The sequence below is a fragment of the Vanellus vanellus genome, assembly GCF_965231255.1.
Source record: "Vanellus vanellus genome assembly, chromosome: 9".
In the NCBI taxonomy this organism is placed as follows: Eukaryota; Metazoa; Chordata; class Aves; order Charadriiformes; family Charadriidae; genus Vanellus; species Vanellus vanellus.
Window position 1 is genome coordinate 13,881,516 of NC_138914.1, and position 25,341 is coordinate 13,906,856.

General features: G+C 42.5%; 1 protein-coding gene across 3 annotated transcripts in view; it reads right to left on the reverse strand.

Moving 5' to 3' along the window:
- The window catches only part of CHCHD6 (coiled-coil-helix-coiled-coil-helix domain containing 6), a 117,117-nt gene that overhangs the window by 60,052 nt on the left and 31,724 nt on the right, over positions 1-25,341 (reverse strand). For 2 of the 3 annotated variants that reach the window (XM_082487823.1, XM_082487821.1), the window contains exons 5-6: positions 20,587-20,607; positions 15,021-15,104 (exon numbers count right to left, since the gene is read on the reverse strand). In XM_082487823.1, the coding sequence (XP_082343949.1) occupies positions 15,021-15,104; positions 20,587-20,607 (105 nt within the window). The remainder of the gene's footprint in view (positions 1-15,020; positions 15,105-20,586; positions 20,608-25,341) is intronic. The other variant, XM_082487822.1, reaches the window with a different exon arrangement.

Consider the following 25,341-nt stretch of genomic DNA (forward strand, 5'->3'; position numbering starts at 1 on the left):
GCTACAGCCCTAAAGCACACAGTGAATCAAACAAAGCTACACACCTCAGGACTTCCCCGAACCAGGTCCCACACCGAGATACTCCATCTGGGTGAAAACAGGTTTACAGACCCAGACTGAGATGGCACACCAGAGTCAGACTGTCTCTATGAAGGTACCCTGAGAAGAGTCCAATTAAAACAGGTACCCCACAGAAAGATGGTATTAGGAACTTCTCCAAAGAGTTGCAAGTGCCTCAGTGGAAACATGCAGAAAAGCCTCATGCTACCTTCAAGTCAGAAAGACAGCCAACAACAAAGAAATTATTACTACAGAGGTGATTACAAGGGGAAGAAAGAGAAAAAAAAACAAAAAACAAAAAAAAACCAACCCAAAAACAACAACCCAGAAAGAATTAAACACTGTGTTTATATGAGGCTGCTTTCAAGTACACTGTTCTGAAAGACTGCAAATAAAGCATTAGTAATTCTTTAAACACAAACTCTGGGAAGTAAGAGCACCTTCAAAGAGAAAGGCCATAAAATGCCAGCAGGCTTTCTGTCAAAGACAGCATCAGCAACGTGAAAGGCCCAGATTAACACTAAAACTGTTGGAGAGTATCGCTCCGCTCTCCTCCTAGCTAGAAGTTTAATATAAGAGCAAGAAGTCTTAGGTGAGGAATTCACAGTAAATGCCTGAATCAATTACACCTGACAAGTGCAGGTAAACAGGCTTCCCAGCCATTGATTAAACATCGAGGGGTTTCAGCATCTGCTTCGGAGGAGTCCTACACCCGGCTGACCCGCACAGATAACTTCCTGTCCCTGACGTTAGGGGCAGGGCAACGCCTGCTAAATCCCTGCGCCCGCGCTGGGCAGCTGCACAACTAGTCCCCCCGTGATACCTGGGTCCTACCAGCCGACCCGTCACGCCACCTGGCTGAACTCCCAGGTCACAGGACACTGCCTCTAACAACTGGGCACTGTCCAAGAGAGAGTGACAGGCGTGCAGAGAATCACCGCCAAGGGAAGGGAAGGAAGGGAATTGCCAGAATATCAAGAGCACGAAGGTATGCAGCTCAAAGTTTCACTAGGAGGCTGACCAGCACTTCAGAGGGGAAAAAAGGAAAAAAAAAAACAACAACAAAAAAAAACCCCACCCCAGAAAACTGGCAGAACTGGCAGTCATCAAGTACTTGTCATACATTAAAAAAGATACTAAGTACATTCCCCTGTCAGGCCCATCACAGGAGCTTATTTCAGGAAGGGAGGAACACTATAGTTAAGGTTTGATGCCATCACGCCAAAGCTGGTATTTGACAGAGCCTCCAACAGAACTCCCACCACCTCGGACGGGCACGCTGCAGCTCAAACTCCCGCCTTCCTCTGCTGAGAATATCCCTAAGCCCCATTTATAAACTGCAGCAGCAGGCCCAGTTAACAGTTCCTGTCCCAATTTTTAAAATCTAAATTATATCCATGACACCATCCTTTTCCTCAACAGGTAACTAAGAATGCAATTCACCAGATTCCCAGAGCAATTCAGAACAGGAGGGACCCAAGGCAGAAGGATGCGCAAGAGGACTGGAGAACACTGAAGAAAATGCATCGCATCCGTGCGCTTGCATGGGTAAAAGGAACTGCAAGGAAGAGAGTCACTATAAGAAACAAACAAACAAAAAACCCCACCAAAGCCCAGAAGTATACCAAAGCCTGCAAGTCCCACCTCCTCCCGGGGTTTTTCCTCTACCCCCAACTGCAAATTAGTCTCCGTGTGCAGCTTCCAGTAAATCAAGCTTTGCTAAATAACCCCGACATGTGCGGGGCTGAGAACCAGCCAACAAGCAATGATGAGATGTCCCTGGAATGATTAAGGAAAACGCAGACATCTCTCAGGTTACAAGGAAGCCTGTTGTACTCTCCCCTCAGTGCATATGCAATGCTGCAAGCACTGTTCCGAAAACCTCTGATATTCAAAGGCTCATTTGGTTGACAAGGAGCCTGTGGATTCATGGACAGATTGTCACACAAACTGTCAGGTTTTTAGAGAGACTATCAGACCTCTCTTTGCCTACGTTATGGAGCACATCAAAGACACAGAAGATGAACCAGACGCAGACTGCACAGATCTGACAGAATGGTGGGTGTACATATTCAGAATACTGTACTGCTGGGGGGGGGGGGGAGGGGGGGGAAGGCTTAATGTGAATAATCAGGGGCTGAAAGTTCCAGAAATGTGACAGGTTTTGGCAGCGATTCTCATCTTTGCATTTATTTATCGAAGGGAGAAAAACTGCCATACTAGAGGCAAACTTGTGAGAGGAAGAAAAATTATATCAGCAGCAATTTATTTTGCCAACGTACTTTTTCTTTATTATTATTACTCCCAGAGCAATTTCTGAGGATATTTGTATTTTCAGTCAGGGTTCTCTCACTACACTTGCAGCTTCTCTTCCAGTTTTATCCTGTAGGAGAGGCTGGTTTAATGATTACAGCCAAAAAGACCGCTAGGACTTTACAGGTCAGTGTACACGGTTAATGACACAGACAAATCCACACTTTCAGAAGTGCCCCCTGGCTCGCGGCTCTGTCTGGAGATGCTCAGGAGCTCATTATTCAAAACTTCAAGCTCAAGTTATGGGTAATCAGCACATCTGAAGAAATACACCATACCCGGACAACCAAAAAGTGAAGTAACACAAACTATTACAAAAAATACTAACCTTAAGCATTAGGGTCTCACTTTTAAAATGGGGACAACGTTCACTTATCTTCCAGTGTTCTAGAAACCTCTGTTATGAATACCTGAAAAAAGTTCCCAGCTCCACAGCTCAAAAGTAGTTTTACAAGGATAACTTGATGTCAGTCCCCTTTTATTAGTAATACTCGGACAAACATTTTAAAGCAACAGTATGTTTATTTTACAGCTGGCAAAAAAAAAAAAAAAAAAAAAGGCATTAGGGTATTTCTACCAAGAAGTATCGATTATTACTTAAAAAGGAAAGTAAAATATAAAGTGAAACACTGATAACAAGAAAACAAAAATGGATTCCCACAGATTCCTTCGGCCTGCCTTTACAATACCAGTCACATAACCTCCAGTTCTCCCAGCAAGGCATCAGTTATTCCAGAGCAAAGAACACTAGTATCTTTTTATATTTCTTTTGTTATTCAAAATGGATTGAAATTCTCCACACAGTAAACAGAAAATAAATACGATGTTTATCTTAAGATAAAAAAGCCAAGGAGGACAAAGGAGAAGGCATGGTAAAAGGGATGAGAAAGAAATCAGAAAACATTTATAAGCAATTTCCTTTCCATCATTTGACAGTCTCATTCTCTCTGCTTTTAGTGATCTTCTCTTTCACACGGTTTTTAACGGAGCGGTTTTGCCTCCTCTGAAGAGGACAAGGCATTGAAGAGTCATCTCTGTAGCTGGCAAAGAGCTTGTGAAGTCTCCAAAGACAAGCCCAGAAGGACCACAGACCGCCAATCAGGTGGAGAGAGGCATTTTCACAGCAGGGCTATTGAGACGTAAATATTAACATGAAAATCAAATACCCACAGAGAGCAGAGGCAGCCACACAAACGCTTCGTTCCCATACTCCGGCAGACACCACTCCTTCACAGTCAACGACTGTCACAGCCCTGGTGCATGATGTCACCCGCGGCCGTCAATAGCATTTGGTCACCACCAGCGTAGTATCGGACTTTCGTTACAGAATCCAGGCAGAGGAAAGGGAACAAGGCATTTGTCACTTTTCACCCATTAGAGAATAATAGGAATAATCACTTATTAACATTAAACCAGAAAAGCCTCATAAAGCCGCGCTGTCAAGGCACCTCAGGAACATAAATGGCAGCACATCACACGGTATGGTGTACCATACACCCACAGATGCAAGCTAAATCTATGCTCAGAATTCAATCTCTAAACGCCGCCTCTGTCAGCGAGGAGTACTACACGCAAACAGCAACAGACCTTGACTTTGGGACTAAACGAGGAAGGAATAAAAGTAGGCTTAAAGCTCCAAAAGAAGTGTTTTGGTACAAGCCTCAAAATTATCTTCTTGGGTTTGTTGCTGTAGCTGATAAACTTTGTAACAAGAAAAGGCTTGGGAAAGGGGGTTGTAAGGGGATTTTCCCAGACTCATGAAAAAAGTATCAGTTTTTCACCTACATCTACTGGACAAGACCAAACAAAAAATCCCAGCCCTTCAACTGGGGAACAGCTTAGGCTCAGAAATCAGACAACAGGAACACAAAGAAGCAACACAACTATACTTTTGCTGGGGAACAACAGCACGGGGGAAAAAACCCAAACCCCACGAACAGCAGATCTGGAGCCAAATCCTCTCTGCACAGCAGTGAGCACTACAGTGAAACTATAACCCAGCCCTGTCCTATTTTCAGCTGGCAAGGACAAACTCTGTGTTCCTCACTGGGGTGTCCTTTACCTATCATAGAAATCAAGAGATAGGACACAGTTGGTTTTGGGTTTTGTTTTTTTGTTGTTCGTCCTGCAACAAACCCTTGCCTCTACCTGGAGGAAGAGTTACCATCCCAGTGCCACACGAACGAGTGATAAGCCATCAGCAAGTAATGGCTTTTTGCTGCTGCTAGCAGAAGCTGCATCTGAACAAATGACCTAAAGGCAAAAGGTTTCATATAGTACATTTAATCCCCTAAACAGCGAAAGGAAATTTTGTGGTATACGTTATCATTATGAAAAATGAAGTTAAAAAATTCATATACGTGCCCAGGCGGGCACACAATACAGCTTGTTTTTTGGTTTTTTTTTTTTTTTTTTTTTTTTTTTTTAAAACACGCCCATATGAGTCGTCTTCTCTGTTTCAAGAACTACAGTCCAGCCAGTTCAAGGCTTGCCGCATGTCAGGGCAAATGAGATGATTTCTGCATACCATCCAAAATAGCATAAGACATCTCTACGGGGGGAGGGGCTGGGGGTGGGGGAATAAATCCAGGCACTCCTCAATTGACCCAGGCATGTAAGCTCACAGCAACCTTGCAGTTTGAAATTATATATTTGGCTTCGGTTCAGAAGAATGGGGAGGGAGAAGGAAGGAGAAGGAATTAAGCCTTTTTTTCTTATGAAAAGACCTGAAATGCAATAATTGGGAAAGAAAATAAAAGCTAGCTCTTCCCTTAAAATAACCTAGTTATTACAAGTCTTCTCAAATCAGAGGCTTAGAGTTTTATCTCAACTCCCGCATTTCCTTTTCCTGTCTCTCGCTCTTCTGTGGTCCCTTGGAGACTGACACAGATTAAGTGGCTTCTCGGCATTTTCTGGCTCTGTGGCTGTTCCCTGACATCACTGCCCTCTGTACAGGGCGCCGTGTTTTATCTGATGGCTACTCCACTGCTGAGTACCAACCAGGGCAAAACTCTCCTCTCCACATTTGTCAGGGTTTGACTTTACAGAATACAGACAGTTCTAGTGTGTATGAGATGGATGTTTATTATTGTTGTTAAAAAACATTACATAAACACAGCCGTTATTTCATATTTACTTACAACGGGGCTGGACAGTGAATGTGTGAGCCGGGTAATCCTCATTTGAGTGAAGGTGTTTAATGGTAAACTGCAATTGGAATCATTCTTGGTGCAGCAGAATATACAGCCAAACCACCAGCTCACCCCAAAACCAAGCGAACAAAAACCCACCAGACATCATCCTGGGACCAGGAGATTCTGTGACATATGAAGCAAATAGCATCTGCAGAGGCTCAAGACCTCACGGCGAGCCTCATGGTGCACATATATTTAAGAACATTAAAACATGTTATTTACAAGCTACTTCTGAGTCACTCGGGTCTCTTGGGAACATGCATTATATGTTCAAGAAATTGGAATAGCTCTTTTATTTATGTTTCTTTAAAACGACTGGCAGATAGGGGAAAACCTTCAGAGAAGTGGCCCTAGGCTGTCATGAAACATGTATTTAACACACCCACGGTAAACTACTAAACATACTCACTTCAGAAGGTACAGCCGCTGTAAATACGTAGTAGTCCCTTTTTAAAGTCTGATCTCTGGACTACTTAATTCGGCACAAATTTGAGATGTTCTGTGGAGTCTGCCCAATTTACAGAGCAATTATTAGCCATATTTTGCATTAACATGACGACAGCATATTCTGTAAGGGCAGAGACAGAATTTTAAGGACCTTTTCAAAATGAGCCCAGGCCTTGGCTTTCTTTTTAAGTCACAATAGTGATGCCTTTTTTCCTGCCACATGTGGAAGGAAGACTGCGGGCTGAAGTCGAAATCTCAGATTCCCCAAAGTCAGGCTCTTATGCAAGTGGATTCCACGCACAGAGGGAAGTTTTGTCTACCTGAAACAATTTCCAAGACTAAGTCTAAATCTGGAATATCCCAAGAGAAGTGCAAGCTTCAATCATCCAAATCCCAGCAGACACACAGACTCCAGCCTAAGGTCTGGAACATATTTAATCAATTCACTGTGCTAACTCCCTACAGTTTCATAAAATAGCCAATACTGCAATAACAGGGCCAAAAATTAATTGTACACTGGTCAGTGAATTACACGGAAATAGCAGGCAGCACCAGTATTTATTGCAGCGGGATAATGTAGTTGGTGCTACAGTACAACTACACCGCAGTAAAAATAGGTGCAAGACTGCGTGTGTGCGCACACACGTATGTATGCAGGTGCACGCGAGCACTGCTTCCCATTAGAAAAGTAGCACTGGTTTTACGGATAACGGTGCTACCTGTATGTACACACATTTTATAAATACCATTCTGCTTATAAACAAGCATATAAACAGCACAAAGAGGGAGAAAACAGAAATTTAAACTACCAGGCAGTAAAACAATGAATGAAGGGAAAATTGGGCTGAATAAAACCAGCCGGGGAGGGTATCAGAAACATTAGATAATGGGGAAAGCTTTCAAAAGTAAGACAAAAGCTCCCCTTGTTTTGTTCTTTTTGGACTAGACCTGACATACACTCCGGTGTTGAGTTCTAACAAAGAGACAAGATCACATTCTGGGTCTTTTTGTTCTGCCTTTAACAAGTCTTCATAGTGATACACTGATGAGACCAGATACCAGATTGTTATCTAAATTCAGCTGCTAAATTCAGTGTTAAGACACTAAGTTCAAACCACACATTGCCACATTTATTTCACAAGTCAAGCCGGAGGATGGATTCCTCCAAGATGAAGCAGCCCATAAGCATCATTCTCTCCCTCTGCAAAGGTACTCTAAATGCCAGGGAAACAAAATCACTGTAAGGCTCTGACAGTTCACCCTTCAGCACACAGACTGCAAACGCATCTCTGCGCTAATGGGGCACACCGAAGAGGAAGCAAACACTTAGTTGCTGTTTGCATAGAGGCTGCTTGTAATTTGATGTAATGTACTGTACACCAGACAACACATATTGAAGAGAGAACATACACACAGCAGAGAAGACAGAGAGGCAGCGCTGACATCTAACACATTTTATTTACCCTATTATAGATGTTCTTTGAGTTCATCAAATTACCAATCAATTTATCTGATCTCTAAAAGCTTGTGTACTGAGGTATATTAACTACTAAACTTTACAAGCTTTCAGCAAAACAGCCATTAAATGGGTGAATTGAGCACAGGGTACCAGAAGTCAGTTTGCGAGTTGGCCAAGGGCAACAACGAAGCAACCGCTCCCCACAGACAGGGAGCCGACGGATGAGCATTAGGAAGGCAGCCTCCCCTAGACGCTGTTCAGCCCTTACAGATACCGGCAGAGAAACGAAGTTATGGATGCCGTACTGCCTCCTCCTCCCCCAGCGTGACATTTAATGTCTGTGAATAACTGAAAAGAGGAAGAGGATGGGAGATCAGAACCGGTTCACATGACAATTTCAGGTTCGTTCTTTTTTCATTTTATTCCCATTCAGAAATTTAGCACGCACACAGGACAAAATCTTCAGTTTAAATATCAAAGGCTGTGCCCTGAGAGACTGCTAGAGCCACCGCCACCTGAAAGACAACGTCCACACAGCCTCGGACAGACAGCCCAAGTGACTGGGAACTGATCTGGATGATTAGGATGGATCTTACCAGCCTACACGGGGGATTATTCTTCTTGTGTTCAAGAAGATTAAACCAACAGTTCGACGAACTCGGTGCTTCGCTATATTGCTCCACTGGCTTGAACAGCAAACTGCTTTTTTGGATCACAGCTGTCGTAGGTTCACATAAAGCCCTGCTAGTTTTGTCGGAGGAAGGGTTTGCAGCAGGGGCAGGGGATGAGAAGAGAATCGAACAAATTAAGTAAGAAAAAAAATGGAAATTGTAAAGAATATTGGAAGGCTCGATTACGACGGCAGGGACAAGTGATACTTCTGAAAGGGAAACACATTTTTTGAGACCAGAACTTGGTTTCACACTCGCTGCTCTTCCTTAAAGCACCCCACGGCGCTGGCTAGAGCGGTGAGCTGGGGGCTGGCAGCATAGTGACTGGTGGCAAACAAAGCATCCCTTACACACACAGCACTGGCTCACATGCAGCCCTAAGACGTTACAGGCCATTTTACCCAGAGTAAATGGTGTCGGTGACACCTGCCAAGACGTATCAACTCACTGAATCTGTAAGTCCCACTGGGAGGGCAGAGGGCTCAGCTGAAGGTAACACCTCAACACAGCTTGCTTTTCCAAAGGCAAGTTAAGAGCTCTCTAGGTCTCATGGACACAGACACAGCCTGGGATCCCAACTCAGGGAACAGATCCTTCATCCCCTGCACCAGAAATCCCTTGCCACCTTTGCCAGGTGACATCAGTTTGTTCAGCTCTGCAGAATCTACTTAAAATTGATCATGAAGACCCCACATAGAATCATAGAATGGTTTAGGTTGGAAAGGACCTTGAAGATCATCGAGTTCCACCCCCCCTGCCATAGGCAGGGACACCTCCCACCAGACCAGGTTGCCCAAGGCCACGTCCAGCCTGGCCTTGAACACCTCCAGGGATGGGGCCTCAACAACCTCTCTGGGCAACCTGTTCCAGTGCCTTACAACCCTCAAAGGGAAAAATTTCTTCCTAATGTTTAATCTGAACCTGCCCTCTTCCAGTTTACAGCCATTTGCCCCTTGTCCTATCGCTACATGCCCTAGTAAAAAGTCCTTTTCTAGTTCAAAGCCATTCCCCCTTGTCCTATCGCTACATGCCCTTGTAAAAAGTCCTTCCCCAGCTCTCCTGTAGGTCCCCCTTTAGGTACTGGAAGGCCACAATAAGATCTCCCCGGAGCCTTCTCTTTTCCAGGCTGAACAGTCCCAACTCTTTCAGCCTCTCGAAACATGAACATATTATTCTGGAAGGTTTTTTTGGTTTTGTTTTTGTTGTGTTGTTGTTTTTGGGTTTTGTTGGTTTTGTGGTTTTTTTTTTTTGCCAGGCTGCTGTCACTTTGTCCACAGAGATTTTGAGAGATGATTTACCTGCCAAAAAGCATAGAAATGACAGTGGACTCACGTGTAGGGGTGACCTTGGTGCACCAGAAGTGGGAGACTGCTCCAAGAAGAAAGATCAAGGCCAATAAGAATAACAAACAAAAATAAGTTCGCCTCTCATTCTTTATACATCCTAAGTGCTTTACAAACACGAATCAAATGGTAAGTGCAAGGGCAAAAGGAGATCAATTTAAAAAACAAAGTGAATGCCACACACAAAATTACAAAATTTGTGAAGCTAAGCAGAGAAAAAGGTGCAGTCTACCTTTTTAATAGCAATTTTTAAAAAAGGTATTTGTTCAATACATTCCTTTCCCACTTGCATAAATACTCCACAGCTTATGAATACCTCTCGTACTACTCACTGTTCTGAAAACCTACAAGCAGAGAAACATTGCATATTAACGTACCCACCGCTGACAGTAGTCCACAGCCACCTAATAAAAGATTACGTGGGAGCCAGAGCTTAGGAAAATCCAAACAAAGAAGAGACATCCATCTATAGCAAGGAATTCCATTTCATCTGCTGAGATTACCTTCAGCCTTTCTCTGCCATTCCGCACTACTCCAAAGAGCTGCCCATGTTCTGCTGTACCGCAGCACTGCCCTTAACCTTTGTCAGGTTCAACCCAGCAAGAGGCCAAATAGCAAAAGGAGTCAAACAAATATTTACGTGGGATAAAATTTACAGCTAATATGCTAAGCGAAATCTCCTGGCATCTGAAGTGTTCCAGGAGAGACTGTATTTCTTTCTTATCATACTTTTTAAAGGATGTTTCTACCATTTGGAGAAAGCAGGACAAAGCATACGCAGAATCCTTAATAAAAAAATACCAATTCTGAGCATACGCAGAATCCTTAATAAAAAAATACCAATATGTTAAGTATTTATACCAAGTTCTTTCCACCTCCCTCCCTCCCTGCTTCTCAGTAACATATAAAACCATGAAAGAACATCAGCTTAAGCTTCTCAAATTGAGTGTTTCTAAGGTTTTTCCTTACAGATTAGATCCAACTCTCCATCTTTCTACCCAGAGAAACACTAGAGTACAAAACCTCCTTCAAAACAGTTGAGACAAGACCCACTTTTTGTGAAACAATTCCAAATTACATGGATGAGATGTAAAATTACTCTAACAAGTCTGAGTTAGCAGTTTAACCGCTTATAACAAATTAGCCAGGTCTCATTACTGGATTACTTATTGGAGATTAGACAGTCACGCTGGAAACACAGGTGTGGAATGGAATGTCTGTATCACCAGTTCCAAAATCCTGCAATTACACACAGTCATATAAGAAATAGTCAGTTCAAAGGATCTATTCCCTGTAATTTTCCCCGATTACCAAAATACTTCAGGCACTCCAAAATAAAAACATACAAGCAACCCAGGAGACCGAAACACACAACTACAACGAACTACCAGAGTTAAAGTGAGGAAGACCTAGGGCATCACCACTGTCCTGATCCTCTGCAAGGAATTTGTTCAACAAAATTTAACAAAAAGAGTCTAAAAGGCATGCACCACATTGCAGGCAGAAGAAAACCTACCACCCTTTCACACACGCAACCCCTGACAAACGGATAATGAAGGGCGCAGTGGGAAGAACACCTCCCTGGAACAAATCCCAGTACAGCTACTTCATGCACTCAAATCTGCACTCAAAATAGCTGAATGCTGCTAGTAGCAGTAGTGCGTGGCATTTGCTCAACACAAGTCAGAAGAGCAAATCAAGCACTAGGCACTACAGCGAAACAGAGACCCAAACAGTGATTCTCATACAGCTACCACATATACTCATGGTCCACCCATATCTTGAGCACTGTGCGCACGGTTCTGACTCACGCCTCTCAGAGAGGATTAAATAGACATGGAAAAGTTTCAAAGATGAGCAGCCAGGATGATCAAAGCATTTGGGCATATATCCCACATACTTGCCCTGATCTTATGCTCATCCAATCATCTCGGTCAGTCAGGACCAGCATATTGAACTATATGGATCTTTAGTGTGACACAGCGCTGCTGCACCCATCATCTTACTTCTTCCAGTGCTTTATTAGGCAACGTAGGGAAAACATCAAACGCTGAAGCACTGAAATTATTTTTTCATACATGCCCTTTCCTGTGAAAATGTTAATAAGACTGTCTAGAGAAACTGAGTTTCTCAAGATCTATTTGAAATAAGGTACACCCGTAGTTCATCTCATGCAAAACTAAAGGCAAAGCCTTTTTAGCATTTCTATAACTTTACTGTTTCACAACACTTTGCCCTCCCATTATAAGCTACTCTGTCGTACAGATGGAATAACTGAGATAGACGGACTAAGTAATTGTTTCAAATTCCCAAAAGAGAAACAGCTATTAGAAAATGAGCAGTTTTTTGCTTCCAATTTTGTGCTCTGTCCAGTAGATTACAGTACTCTTTCAGAGATTACAAAATAAAAAGATAATGTTATTCACACAATCTGCTGCATTCAAGGGAACTACTGAGTTCAATTCTGGTCAATACATCTCAAAGACAGAGCCTCAAGGGGGAAAGGGCCCAAAGACAAACAAGCAGAACAAGAAACCTGGAAAAAAATCATTCAAACAAGCAGAGGCCGAAAAGGTGAGGACTGCTCGGCTTAATGGGAAGGTAAAAGAGAGAACAGAAGTCTACAGAGAATGAATAATTAAGAGAATTCCTTTTATCTCTTTCACATAAAGGATAGTAAATGAAAAAAAAAAGTATTTGAAATTGGTAACCGACAATTTATAGAGTACGTAAGTTAACCTGCGGCACACACTGCCACATGATATCAGAGGCAAAGTGTTAAACAAAGCTTCAGGAAAAATGCCCAAGACATGCAGAACGATGGCAGGGATCCAAGTTCCATTATAATGAATAAAAATACTGAATGAAAATAAACCCTTTTGCAGCAGGGCACATGTCAGCCTCCGACTGACAACATTTAGGAAGACTCTTCTCAAAGTTGTTCTCCAAAAGGTTTTTTTTTGTTGTTTTGTTTTGGTGAGGTTTTTTTGCATCTTCCTTCAAAGTCTTTGAAAACTGACCACTGTCAGAAGAAACAGGACAGCCTCTGTGTTTGATTCAGTGCAGCAGCTACTACGTTGTAAGAAGTATATAACAAAATCATTCGTAGCATCCTACCAGGAAGATACTTAGTTCTCAACATCAAAACATCCTTCAAAAACAAATCTCTAAGTCTCCTACTGTTATCCTGCAGAAGTGGGGACAGAGCCAAACTGAGGTTTTAGATAAGGCACAGCAGGGGAGGAGAGGGGAGAGTTTCTGACACCCTGATCCTTAGAAGGAGAAATTTCAGCTTTCTAACTCCACACTGAGCCATGACATTCATTCACTCCCAGCCCAACACCTCCAAACTACCAGTGACCATCCCCTCTGAAAACAGTGGAGAAAGTAAACTTCTATTTCAGACCTCCTCCCCCCCTCATCCCCTTACTGACAGCTTCTTTTCTAATATAGACACACGTGTACATACACAGATATATATCTCTAAACTTGAGTTGGAAGGTTTTAATGCAGTAGAAGGAAAAATAAATAAATAAATGTCAAGGTCTGCGTGTATTCAACAAATAAAAGCAGAATTATATAAAAGCAACAGCTAATAAAAAAGATTGTTCTGTGCTGTGTTTTCCATCTTTCCAACCATTATAGGAATAAAATTATCCACAGAGAAGATAGAAAACCTTTTTCAAAACTAATACAATTAAGCTTTATTACACTGTTTCAAGTACATTTCTCTCCTCTCCCTTCCAGCCCCCCCCCACCTCCCACTCCAATCTAGACTAACGGTTGGAGGCATTCTTCTATTTTATTACCAGCAAAATGCTAGTGTTTAAGGGTCAGAAACTATCTAGTGTTTCAAGAGAGGAAAGAAAACCTGTCCTTTTTATCTACTTGCTTTTGTACACCTAAGAACGAGAAGACAGTTTCTATGCAGCTCTGCAGTTTGAATAGGACTGTGGGCAAGCCACCTTACTCCCCTGAGCAGATCCTGCACTAAAAAATATCCATCACCTTGTTTAAAAAGTTATCCTGCAGCAAGGGACATGGACCTGAAAAGGGAAACACAAAATACAACAAAAGACTTCAAAAGGTGGACAATGCAGCCTGGACACAAACTTCTCCCCACTCCTCTGTCCACAAAGGACAGACACACATACAAATTTTCCCTGCAGTTTCCGCTTCATGAAACCAAATCCGGAGAGAGGAATATAATAGAAGCACACAGCATGAGACCAAGAAATTGCAAAAATTCCCTTTGCGTATGAACATATGGACAACTGTGATAATTAGAACGATAGCTGCTAGATTGTTTGCAATTTCACTGAACAATCCCCATTATCTAGAAATAGAATTTAAAAATCTGAATGCAACACTGAGTGGTAGTTTTAATAGTTTATTTTTTAATGAACTGTATGGATTAAAGCGTTGCAAAATTGTATCATGTGAAATGGCTCATGGGCATGTTTTACCATCAATGGCTTAAATAAAAAATGCTGTATGGACAATCATGCAGTAGCAGGGAATGAGAAGGGCAATAGATGTGCCGATAGTTTTCTACCATTTCGATAATCTGTAATTTTCCCCGTGTTCCATATTCACCATCATGCTACTTGTTGGTAGTAAAGCTGATTGATTTCTCTGTCTCTTTACAACCCACCTTTTTCATTGTTTGCATTTCTTTCTAGTCACATAACACAACTACAAGTCAGATGTATGCAACTCCCTGTCAGGAGGTCTAATTGCTTCAAATTGGAGAAGATTATTCTCCACAATTATTAAAAAATAAAGACTACTTATAACGTTATTTCATTTTGCCAGGAAGTGAAAAATGCATTAGTTCATAAGGAACAGCATGGCTGCTCCTATTTTTATGGCATCAATTTTTAAAAACTCATCACGGTAAACAATTAAACAGAGAAGCAAATCCCACGTTTAGGGGGAGATTCAAATCCCTAAATGGATTTTCAAAGGTCATTTCAGGCTTAAAAGATGCTTGACAGTGTCTCTTTAAATCACGTTCATTTCAAAGGCTTATCCAGCAAGAAGCAGGCAGGGCACTGCAGCACCCCCCCTTTGAACTGTTAGGCTCCCCAGAGATAAATTAATAATACAACTTTAATTCACATTTATAGCAAGATTTTTGTTTGGGATGTTTGTTTGTTGCTTTTTGGTTTTGTTTTTTTAATTTAGGAAAGGATATTTAACAAGAGGAATTTTAAAAAGGCACTTTTTTTTTGAACTTAGCTTTCACCTCAACCCCATGGTGAAAAATAAAGTTTGAATTACCTTATTAAAAAAAATCATCCAGTTTAAACCCCCTTATCTTTCAAATGCAAGTGGCTCAAAAGATTTGGTTTGTACAGCTTTTTCATCACTTAACTGTGTAAGGGGTGAGGGGCAGACAGATACTGGGAGCCGACACAGTTCCAGGTTTCAGCACAACGCTTCTTGTTTCTCTACTCTTTGGATCCACACAGACCTGCAGCCAATCCCATTAGTATTCCGAGGCCACAAATAAAAGACAACTTAGCCTCACCTTCCTCTCAATACGGGCCAACTGCTCTTTATAGAAGGCCTCTTGCCGCTTCAGCTCTGCCTCCCTGCCTTGCAGCTCAATGGCCTGGGAAGAAGAACAAAAGAGCATCAGTACAAGAAGAAATTGAAAATACAAAGTGTGAGTGCAAGGAAAGCACATGGGATGCGGACTAGAAGGAACTTAAAAAAAAAAAAAAAACAACAAAAAAAAAACAAAAACAAACAAACAAACAAACAAACAAAAACCAAACAAAAAACAAGCCACCATTGCTCAGGACTGGTATGGGATTCCTCTCGGTGGAACTACAAACCTTCAGTATAGCAGATCATTTTGCAGCATCCCCACAAGTTTGAAACGTTCTTACCAGTATTATACTCAAACTCGTAGCCTTGATTTTATTTCTCCTTATTAAATGCAAACATATAATCATAGAAAAGTGACACCTTACTATTGCCTTTTTCAGAAGCCTATCTTACCCAAGTCTTTGTTTTCCACAAACCATGATATTTATTACTCCGCTTCCATGTTCTTCACCTTACCTTAAAAATAAACTTCAAAACCTCCACTTTATAAACATTTGCCCCTTGGAACATCAGGAAAGTTCTACAGATCTAAGAGATCCCTACAATCATGAAGAAGATCCAAAATACAGGTCTTTGTTTTAACATTTTTATAGCAACGCATTCTCACTGACCACGAGGACTACCCTGACAATTAAAGCACTCTCTCCACACACTCTCTGTGCGTACACCACCAGCACCCCCCAAAGTTCCTCTAGCTGGGTGCTGCAGATTTGGAGGGGAGATGGGTGTCAGAGAATTTCTCTTCCATCTTCCAAAGCATAAGTGTGACACTTCCAAAACAGCGAACTTAGTATACAAGCACAGGCTTAAACAAAACCTGATCATCAACTAAACAACGATCAATTGTGTGGTTATAGCAACGCCTTTTGCCTTTTAACTCTTTACAACCAGCAGCACTTTATTGCATTCCCACTCCTAAATTGAACTAGCATTAAGGAAACATGGCATTGATGGACCAGAACCAAACTTTTTAAGCTTAAAAATAACAAGTACCAACAGCAAGAAGAATGGCACTAGTTTTCCTTCCCCCATCCCACGCCAAAATCTCTGGGGCCACATAAATTATCACCAGGCAAGAAGACCTTTCAAAACTAGAATTATTAGTCCATTTAACGTGAACACAAACCCTGCTAACCTATAGCAACCCGGCAACGTTGCTCTTGACTTTTAATGATGATGGTACAATCACAGAAAATGCTAGTCCAATATGATTAAGCATCTGGGACGGACATCCTTGTGGGCTCAGACCTGTCATTTTACGGCCAGTAGCCATTGTTAATGAGAAAAATTACATCTGAAATCCAGTTCTATGTATTTCCTTCTTTCTACTCCCCTGCTGATGGAAATACAGTGGTATAATCGGGCTTAGATGAGATTTTAAGCTAGGCAGTGATGGACAGTTGATAAGCAAGCAAGAAAAGAAGCAGGAGTACACGACACAGGGTGGTTGTGGGGGTGGGGTGGTGTCTGTTTGTTTGTTTTTAAAGGAAAAAGAAATATTTTGGTTCCCATGTTTGTCATCCAGCCAACAGGGCCAGAGTAAGGCACAAGCACTATAGACTCACATCTAAATTCACTTGCTCTCAATGGCACTTGAGTGAAGGCAAAATCTCTGGCTTCGGTTTAACCAGAGCTGCTGTATGTCTTCCAGTCCAAAAACCAGCTGAAACAGGAAGGGAAGGGGGATGAGAATCAGCTGCCCCATACACGTAGCCTGACCAAAGAGATGCTGCACAGCAACAATAGGGGTACTGCTGGGCACTTTGTAAGTGCCAAAATTATTACTATTTCTGTGATAAGAGAACCAAAGCTATCCTTCTGAACCAATATCCATCTGCTAAGCAGAAAAGGACTACGCAATTTCAACTGAAATGAAACAGATGTAAGAAGGCAGGGTGGTCTGGTGGACGACCAAAGGAACCTGATTCTCCTGCTGATTTTCTGCATAACACCCATAAAATTAGATTACTAAACAAGTGATTTGTATTTCCTTAAGGAGAAAATAAATAAGGAAAAGAAACAAGAGTAACATAGTACTGACCCCTCTATGCAATTCAGATGGAAAGTGATTTTGATGTGAAGTGTTTTTCAAGGAAAAAAATAATAATAAAAAGAGTCAAGAGATCAACTCTTAAAAATGCAAGAAAGTTTCTGCTTAATTTAAGTAAATTAATTATGTGGCAGTGCTACTCTCCTGAGGTAGCAGATTATTCTGGGAGCACAAAACCAACACATGTAACAATACTGGTGAGCAAGAGGCTTTATTCTGTTTCTGGCAAGACATGGATATGACATCTCCGGAAGGGAACACAAACCAAATACCTAATCTCTCAAGTGGTGTGCTGATCTGCACGATGATGACCCATGGACTCCCAAGCAGACCAGACTTGAGCCGGGGTGCCCACAGTGAATAATGCCTCCATAGCAATGCACCCCGCAGCAGATAGACATTGTTAGTGACTTCCCCAGGGTCTTGCAAAACTAAACTGACGTCAAAGAATCAAAACCAGATCTCCCAACTGCAGTCTATGACCTCAGTATACTCCCCATTCTACCCCCTAAGTAATTTTTCCCACATTATCTCCCATTATGTCCCACTTATCACCCATAAGTTGTATGATGAACCAGAGGTTGCAGATAAAACTTTTTCTCACAACTCAAACATTTTTGATGCCTTGCTTGTTTTCAAGAGCTGCTGATGTTTCAGTGCATTGAAGTATACTGAGAAACATTCTATTTGTGACAGATCTGCTTGAAAGTTGCTTTCTGTTTCCCTCTATCCCCCGCTGTTATTACTAGAAACTTTAGTACACTTTATGATGATGTTTGAAGTATGAATGGTACAGTCAGAGCATGTGTCATTTGAAATATTCACTGTTCCAAACTGGGTTAGGCAACAAGGGACATTTTGTATGAATACGGGATATTTATTAAGAGTTTCTCTAGTCCTGCCACTTATTCCCTACCTGAAGTCAGAAGCCTGTGATGTCCCAGACAGAACTGCCTGCTATGGAGATGATCACAATTTCACAGGGGATTGAGATTGCAGGTGCCAAACAAAGATTCAGATACACTTTTCACATAAAGGCGGTTAGAACTAAAGAAGGAAGGAGAAGGGAAGACAAGCATGATAACACACTGGTTTGAAAATCACGTATCAGAAAGTTCCATTTCACATCCACGCTGCAGAAGCTACATCTGAGCTTGAACATATCATGCAAGAGATGACCAAAGCCCAGAGATGACATCTAAAAAACTGTAGTGTAGAACACAGCAGAGAGTGTGATGTCCGAGAAGTTTGAAGACAGAAAACAGAAGAAGGGGAGGAAGAGCATAGTTAGTTGTAGAACATATGAATGCACCTAAAACTTAGAAAAGTAGCATGGGACAGCATGTACTTGCAGGAGAGAATGTATGCAATAGGCATTTGTCCTCTGTACAAAAACTAGGTATAAGATATACTCAGGAAATGCTCAAGAATTCCCTGTGATGGTGTCAGAAGTTACAAGCATTGCATTCCTACAAAAGCACAGTGGCGGAATACTACTAGCATACTACCACAGCTTCCATGGGCATGGACCCATGGACTGGTTGGGGGCTCTTTCAAGTTCTTTCTTGACACTTTCTTCACACTTTTTCCACAGCCCAAAGTTTTCCAGGTTATCTCAGTGCTGCTTTGAAGAGTGACAAAGAGCTTGGGTAGAGTCACGTGCGATTCCCTGCCTCCTCCTCTCCCTTTATCAAGTAACCCATTTAGAAACAAACTGTGAAAGCACATTTCTAAAAGCTATGCACTACATACCGGCTCAACTAAAGAATTCAAGCACTGCCCTGCTAGCTGACAGGCAGGCCAAAAGAAATATTTTACAAGCCTCTTAATTGAGGTAATGAAATATTATTGGTTCATTCTCTATGAACAAAGCCAGACGCTCTTAGCCTCGTCCTGAACCGACACCAACACGCAACACATCAGACTGTGCAACTGATCTTCTAGAGCTGGGCTTCATCTAGCTACTTCCTTTCACAGATTAGCTTTGACTTTGCCCCCCATGAAACATCACCAGATTTTTATTATTTTTAATCACAGTGCCTTCTCATCACCTTGTTAAACATGAAAACCAGGAAGGAAATCTGCTTGAAAAAAGGGGCTTCTTGTTCTTGGCAGGGTCAGATTACAGCAGGGAATGTGGCACCCAGGAACAGAGCGCAGCAATAGCGTAGCCCACAGCTGACGGCTACCATCAGGCTGTCTCTCTGCAATTCTGTTGGGATTCTGGGATTTGGGGAGAAGGCATGGAGAAGACTTGTACTGGAAGGAAAAAAACCCCACCCCTCTTTGCAAAGGGCAAGTCGAGCTACAAGGAAAGGTCCATACCTCAATCTATACAGAACTTCCTCAAAGGCAAGTCACAGCACTTGGCAAGATTATTGTAAAAATATTTATCTTCTTGGCAAAACACATTCACCAGTCACAGACGAACTAGTGAGATGACGCCTAGAGAATCAGTCGGAGGCAATCCAGGGAAAGAAGCTACGAGGATAAAGGAAAGGTCCTTAAGTCTCCATCAAATGCCTTGTTTCTACATCATCCTGTCTTTGCTGAGAGGAGTTATCAGCTTCCCCCAAAGGTATCCGGTAACATCTCTGCAGCAGCACAGCAGAGATGTTTTGGCTGAGTACCTCAGCTTGCCACACTTCACAACTGCAAATTCTTATACCTCATGCTTTCCCATGTCTCTTCCCGTCCTGGTAGCAGTCCAGGTGGCAGGGGAGAAAAACAAATGCTATTAAAGGCTCCAAGACTAGAAGAAATTGACAGCAATGCACTGAAGAACAGAACTAGCTCCAAAATTAGCTAACCGGCATGTTCCTCACCAAGCCTAAAGGGAATGGCAGAGCCGAAAGGGCAACACTCAAACAGCACGAGGCAGCTTGTGCACATCGTGCCTGAGACTGAACAGCAGAATTTTACGGGGAGGCTTGTACCGGCCGAGTAACCATGGGGAAGCTCTGACTCAACCTCCACTTGCATCAGCAGAAACTTCACCACTACTGTGGAGGCGCCTCCAGTCACTATCGCAGACACGCGAGGCCTGCGAAATCACTCGCTTTTTGTCCTTTCTCTCATTCTGTTGAAGGCAGGTGACTGGGTTTTGTTTTGTTTTAGAACCCAGATGCAGACTCATGGCCTTAAAAAGCATTACTGGTGTAACCTTCATTTCCTCCTGTTTCTGCTACTGTCTTAGCCAACAACACACATCACCAGATCAAGTTTGGTTTCAGCAGCTGTAAGCTACACAAAAGGAACCAGTGAAAATCTTTATGGAGGAAATAATATGCAATTTTCTAGCTGAACACCTTTTAAAATGTAATGACAGAAAATAAAATCCTGCATCTGTGCTCAGCAATAACAATCTGTATGCGTGCAGTAACAACATGACACTTGGAATAAGCAAGATCCAGACAAAAAAAAGAGAGCTTACCCAGGCATCCAAATCCGCAGGCTTGGAATAAAGAGAGAGCACGAGAGAAAGGAAGGGAAAGAGAAGAAAAAGAGAAATCAGTGATTTATGGAGGCCGCCTGCTGCTGCACAATATAGCTTTTAGGATGACAAGTTTAGAAAAGTTCCTTAAAAATGACAAGCATCTTAAACAGTGCAGTGCTGTCCCCTATTGGGAACTATGCTATTAAAGCAAAACAAAAGCACACACACACCCCAAAAACAGAAACAAAGCAAAGCCCCCAAAGACTGCTGCAGGATTGCCCTTTAGGGTGGAAACTAAAGGAGGACAGCTGCGAGGCAGCCAGTTTCAGGGAGTCATGCAAGGTGCTGCACAGTGTTAGAGATGCCGATATCCAAATCGTGCACCAATGAACACGGCAGTGCCAAGCATATTCAAAAGGAGGTGCCGCTTGCAAATTACCTGCGAAGAACAAGTATCCTTTTGCAAGGGTATTTTTGAACATGCAAGCTGACCCACATAGCAAGTCATCTTCTTTACCGGACACTTTCAAAGAGTGCTTCGTAATAAAAGCCAGTTGACTGATCAGATTTCTAACCAGATCCCCCTTCGTAGGCAATTGAACACACCTTCAGTGCAACGTCCAAACCTCTGCCAAATCCAAGCTGCCTTCACCTGCCCCTTCTTTTATCAGCAAGCCTATTTAAGTACGAGGACCAGCAGGCTGCAGTATCACTTCTTATTTACTTAATACTACTTTTTATTTACACAGTAACGCAGCAGCAGCAAAGCAAGCAGAAGCTGATAAACATTTCATGCCCATAACCACCTCCTTCTGAAGCCAAGGCATTTGTGAGGCAGACACAGTTCTCATTTGTTGTCAAGGGCTGCGAGCCTTCCCTGCCTCTCAGGGCTACGCTCAATCAGCAGCACGGTCGCTAAGCAAGAACTTCAGAAAGGCTGGCCTTTTTTATTATGATTATTTATTTAAGGGGAGTTGACAGGCGAGGAGGAACTTTCCTCTTGGTCATAGTTCAGTGCCAGAGGGAGCAGACGGTGGAGTGCAATATGTTTATGGGATCTGCCATCATTTTAATGGCACAGAGCGGCTACTTCAGGTATCTGAGGGATGATGTGCCATCAGCTATGTGTGTCGTCCATCCTCATCCTTTGCAACAGCTGAGAAGGCTGGAACCGAACATCCACAGTTCAACTGGGGAAAGCCAATTCCCCCCTTTCTGCAGACAGGTTTTATACAGCAGCAGCATCAAGTCCTTGGCCGAACAAACCAATACACAACAGGTGCTCACTGGTAATCTCTGGCTGATCTTGACAAAAGCCTGATTTGAATAACATTTTTCTTCCTGCAGAATTTTTTTTTTTTTTTTTTTTTTTTTACACAATCAGGACAGATGTGCTTAGTTTTGTTTTTTTTTTTTTTTTCATTTTAGCCATTGCAAGGCAGTCCATCCTCAGCAGATGGACAGGAGGAACACAGGGCTCTTTACGATGTGTGTTATTATTTCAGCAGGTAGGTCATGCACACCAGTAGCTCTTTACTGAATTTACATCTGTCATCCCTGGGGTGCCTAAGCCATTAACTGTCACATTCCTCATGGACAAACACTTGCATGACAAAATGAACATGAGGTACTAACTCAGTGGCACTGGACAGTTGCTGAGAAGAGAGCAAGGAGAAGGAACCAGCCCTATCATTGAGAGGTGGGCCCTCTTATACCCCTATTAGATATAATGCACAATAGCGGAATTACAATTTTAAGAAAGATAACACTGTCACGAAGCACAGGGCATCTCCTCTGCAGGTACTGCCAAAGGCTTTAGTTTTGTCACTTTTCAGGAGAGGGGAAAATTATTACTCCAAGAATAGACAGATACACCTCACTGAATGGAAACAGGAAAATTAAAACAAGTGTAGATGCAGTAGGACATATTGCTGCATTGGGGAAAAAATAACTACATTTGGAGCGAAGCACAGACTAAATAAAATATAATAACAAAGTAATACGAAAATGAAAACTCAAGAGGGCTACTGGTTTAAGTTTTGTTACCTCGTAAGCCTGTGCCAAGATTTCTTAGTAGAGCTGCATTTACCAACACTGATTGATAATAAAAGACAGCACGTCCACTAATATTTTCAAAGCTTAAGTAAACTGTTTAAGAAATTAACAACATCTGGATTCCTTGCTTCCTAACTGAGTGAATTTCACTTCCAGCTCCCAGCTTGGGAGCTTTATGACCCCTGCCATCTTTTAGCACCCTTGGTCAATACTGCAGTACTCTTCTGCTAAAACAAGGGTTAATTTATCTTCCAGGTAGCCCACTGGAGAGCAATCACAGGAAGCTGAATAAATACTGGACTTAATCGTTCAGGGTCAAAACCAAACCAAGGTATTTCTTCTTGACAGTGGGATCGAGTGTACCCTCAGCAAGTTTGTGGACAACACCAAGCTGAGTGGTGCAGTTGACATACCTGAGGGACGGGATGCCAACCAGATCTGGACAGGCTCAAGACGTGAGCCTATGTGAACCTCATGAGGTTCAACAAGGCCAAGTGCAGGGTCCTGTACCTGGGTTGGGGCAATGCCTGGTATCAATACAGGCTGGGGGATGAAGGGATTAAGAGCAGCGCTGCCGAGAAGGATTTGATGGTACTGGTGGATGAAAAGCTCAACATGAGGCAACAATGTGCGCTCACAGCCCAACCATATCCTGGGCTGCATCAAAAAAAGCATGGCCTGCATGTGGGGGGAGCTGATTCTGCTCCTCTACTCCACTCCCGTGTGACCCCACCTGGAGTACTGCATCCAACTCTGGAGCTCTCAGCACAGGAAAGACATGGACCTGTTGGAGTGGGTCCAGAGGAGGGCCACAAAAATGATTAGAGGGATGAAACACCTCTCCTATGAGAACAGGCTGAGAGACAGGGTTTTTCAGCCTGGAGAAAAGAGAAGGCTCCAGGGAGACCTTCTTGCGGCCTTTCAGTACTTAAAGGGGGCCTACAAGAAAGATAGGGACAAACTTTTTAGCAGGGCTTGTTGCAATAGGACAAGGGGTAATGGTTTTAAACTAAAAGAGAGTAGATTTAGAATAGATATAAGGAAGAAGTTGTTTTGGTTTTTTTTTTTTTGGTTGGTTTGGTTTGGGGTTTTTTGTTTGTTTGTTTTTTTAAATGTGGGTCATGAAACACTAGAACAGGTTGCCCAGAGATGTTGTAGATGCCCCATCCCTGGAAACATTCATAGTCAAGTTGGATGGGGCTCTGAGCAACCTGATCTAGTTGAAGATATCCCTGCCCATTGCAGAGGGGTTAGACTAGATGACCTTTAAAGGTCCCTTCCAACCCAAACTATTCTATGATTCTGTGATTCTTGACTGTACTGGAGGCAACAGGTTATTGAAACAGTATCTCAGGCCAAACCAGCAACCCTGTCCTAGGTATTTATATGGGGAAAATGATACAGTCCACTTGGAGAAGACTCTGGTTAGATATGGGAATTACATAAGTAAGGCATCTATGCTTCCAAGAACTTCACATTTCAGCACTGATTCTTCAGGCAGGGGTTGCTTTCTCACATATGTATCAATAATCCAACTTCCAGTGAAATCATGAATACAGCACCAAATTAGTATATCACACATACAGATTATTTCCAGCATCTGTTCCTAAACCCATACACCACATCACTCATACATGACTGCCATAATGGGCATGACATTCATGTCTGTCATGATCTAGGCAAACGTAAAAATGGCAGTAAGCAATCAACACAATCAACACAGTTCTGCAATAGCTGGGGGGGGGGAGGGGGGAGACACGGCGGGACGGGACGGGGAGGAAGGGATCTGCTTGATAAAGCAGCAGCCTTAGGAAGGGCTTTTGCAACCTGACCGGAACCAGCTTCACCCTAGATGTCCAACACCTTGCCATAGTCAATAACTCTGTCATATAACGAATTTCACTACAGCACAACCAATGACTCAGGAATCCAGACTACCAGCCTGGTAGAGATCTCTCCTGCTTCAGAACTCAATACAGAGTATTTTTAGGGGCACTGCCAAGTTTGGGAGTGGAAGATAGAGTGGGAGATGCGAGAAATGAGAGGCAGCAGGTGCCCAAAACCCAAGACAGCTGCTGGCAACAACTTTTGCACTCATGTCAGTATCTGAAGAGCTCTGCAGCACATATTCTAACATCTTGATGACCAGACTTCATCACTGAATGATCAGAGAGTCATTTCTTCTTAAGGCAATAATCCAGCTCTAAACTTTTCCACGATGATAAGAATTAAAGCATTTAAAGGCTATATCTAGATGTTCAGTATCCACTCCAGACCCTTAAACACTTCCAGTTTAGTGGAAAATTGAAGCAGTATCAATATTAAATGTAATGAGAGTCAGAGATGTAACCAACTGACAAGGGAGAGGAAGCAGGAAGAGACCCTGAACAGCAATCAATTTTGAGGAAAGGCTGTGATGAAATTGCTCAACTCTAATGTATACAGAGCATACAAAATTCTATAAACATGAAGAAGGGAAGCAGCAGAAAAGCCCTCTGCCCTTTCATGATTCGGGGACAACTGCACTGCTGCAAATAGGTTTGCAATGCTGAGAGTTGATAGTTTTCATTTAAAACAAAATAAAGAGAAGCCTGTTTTATAAAATCAAAAGTAAACTATCTGCTTTCATTGCCTGCTTTAATACTTCAGCCTGTTTCCACGTTCTCCTTCTCCCATCCCCGCTTCTAAACATGCATA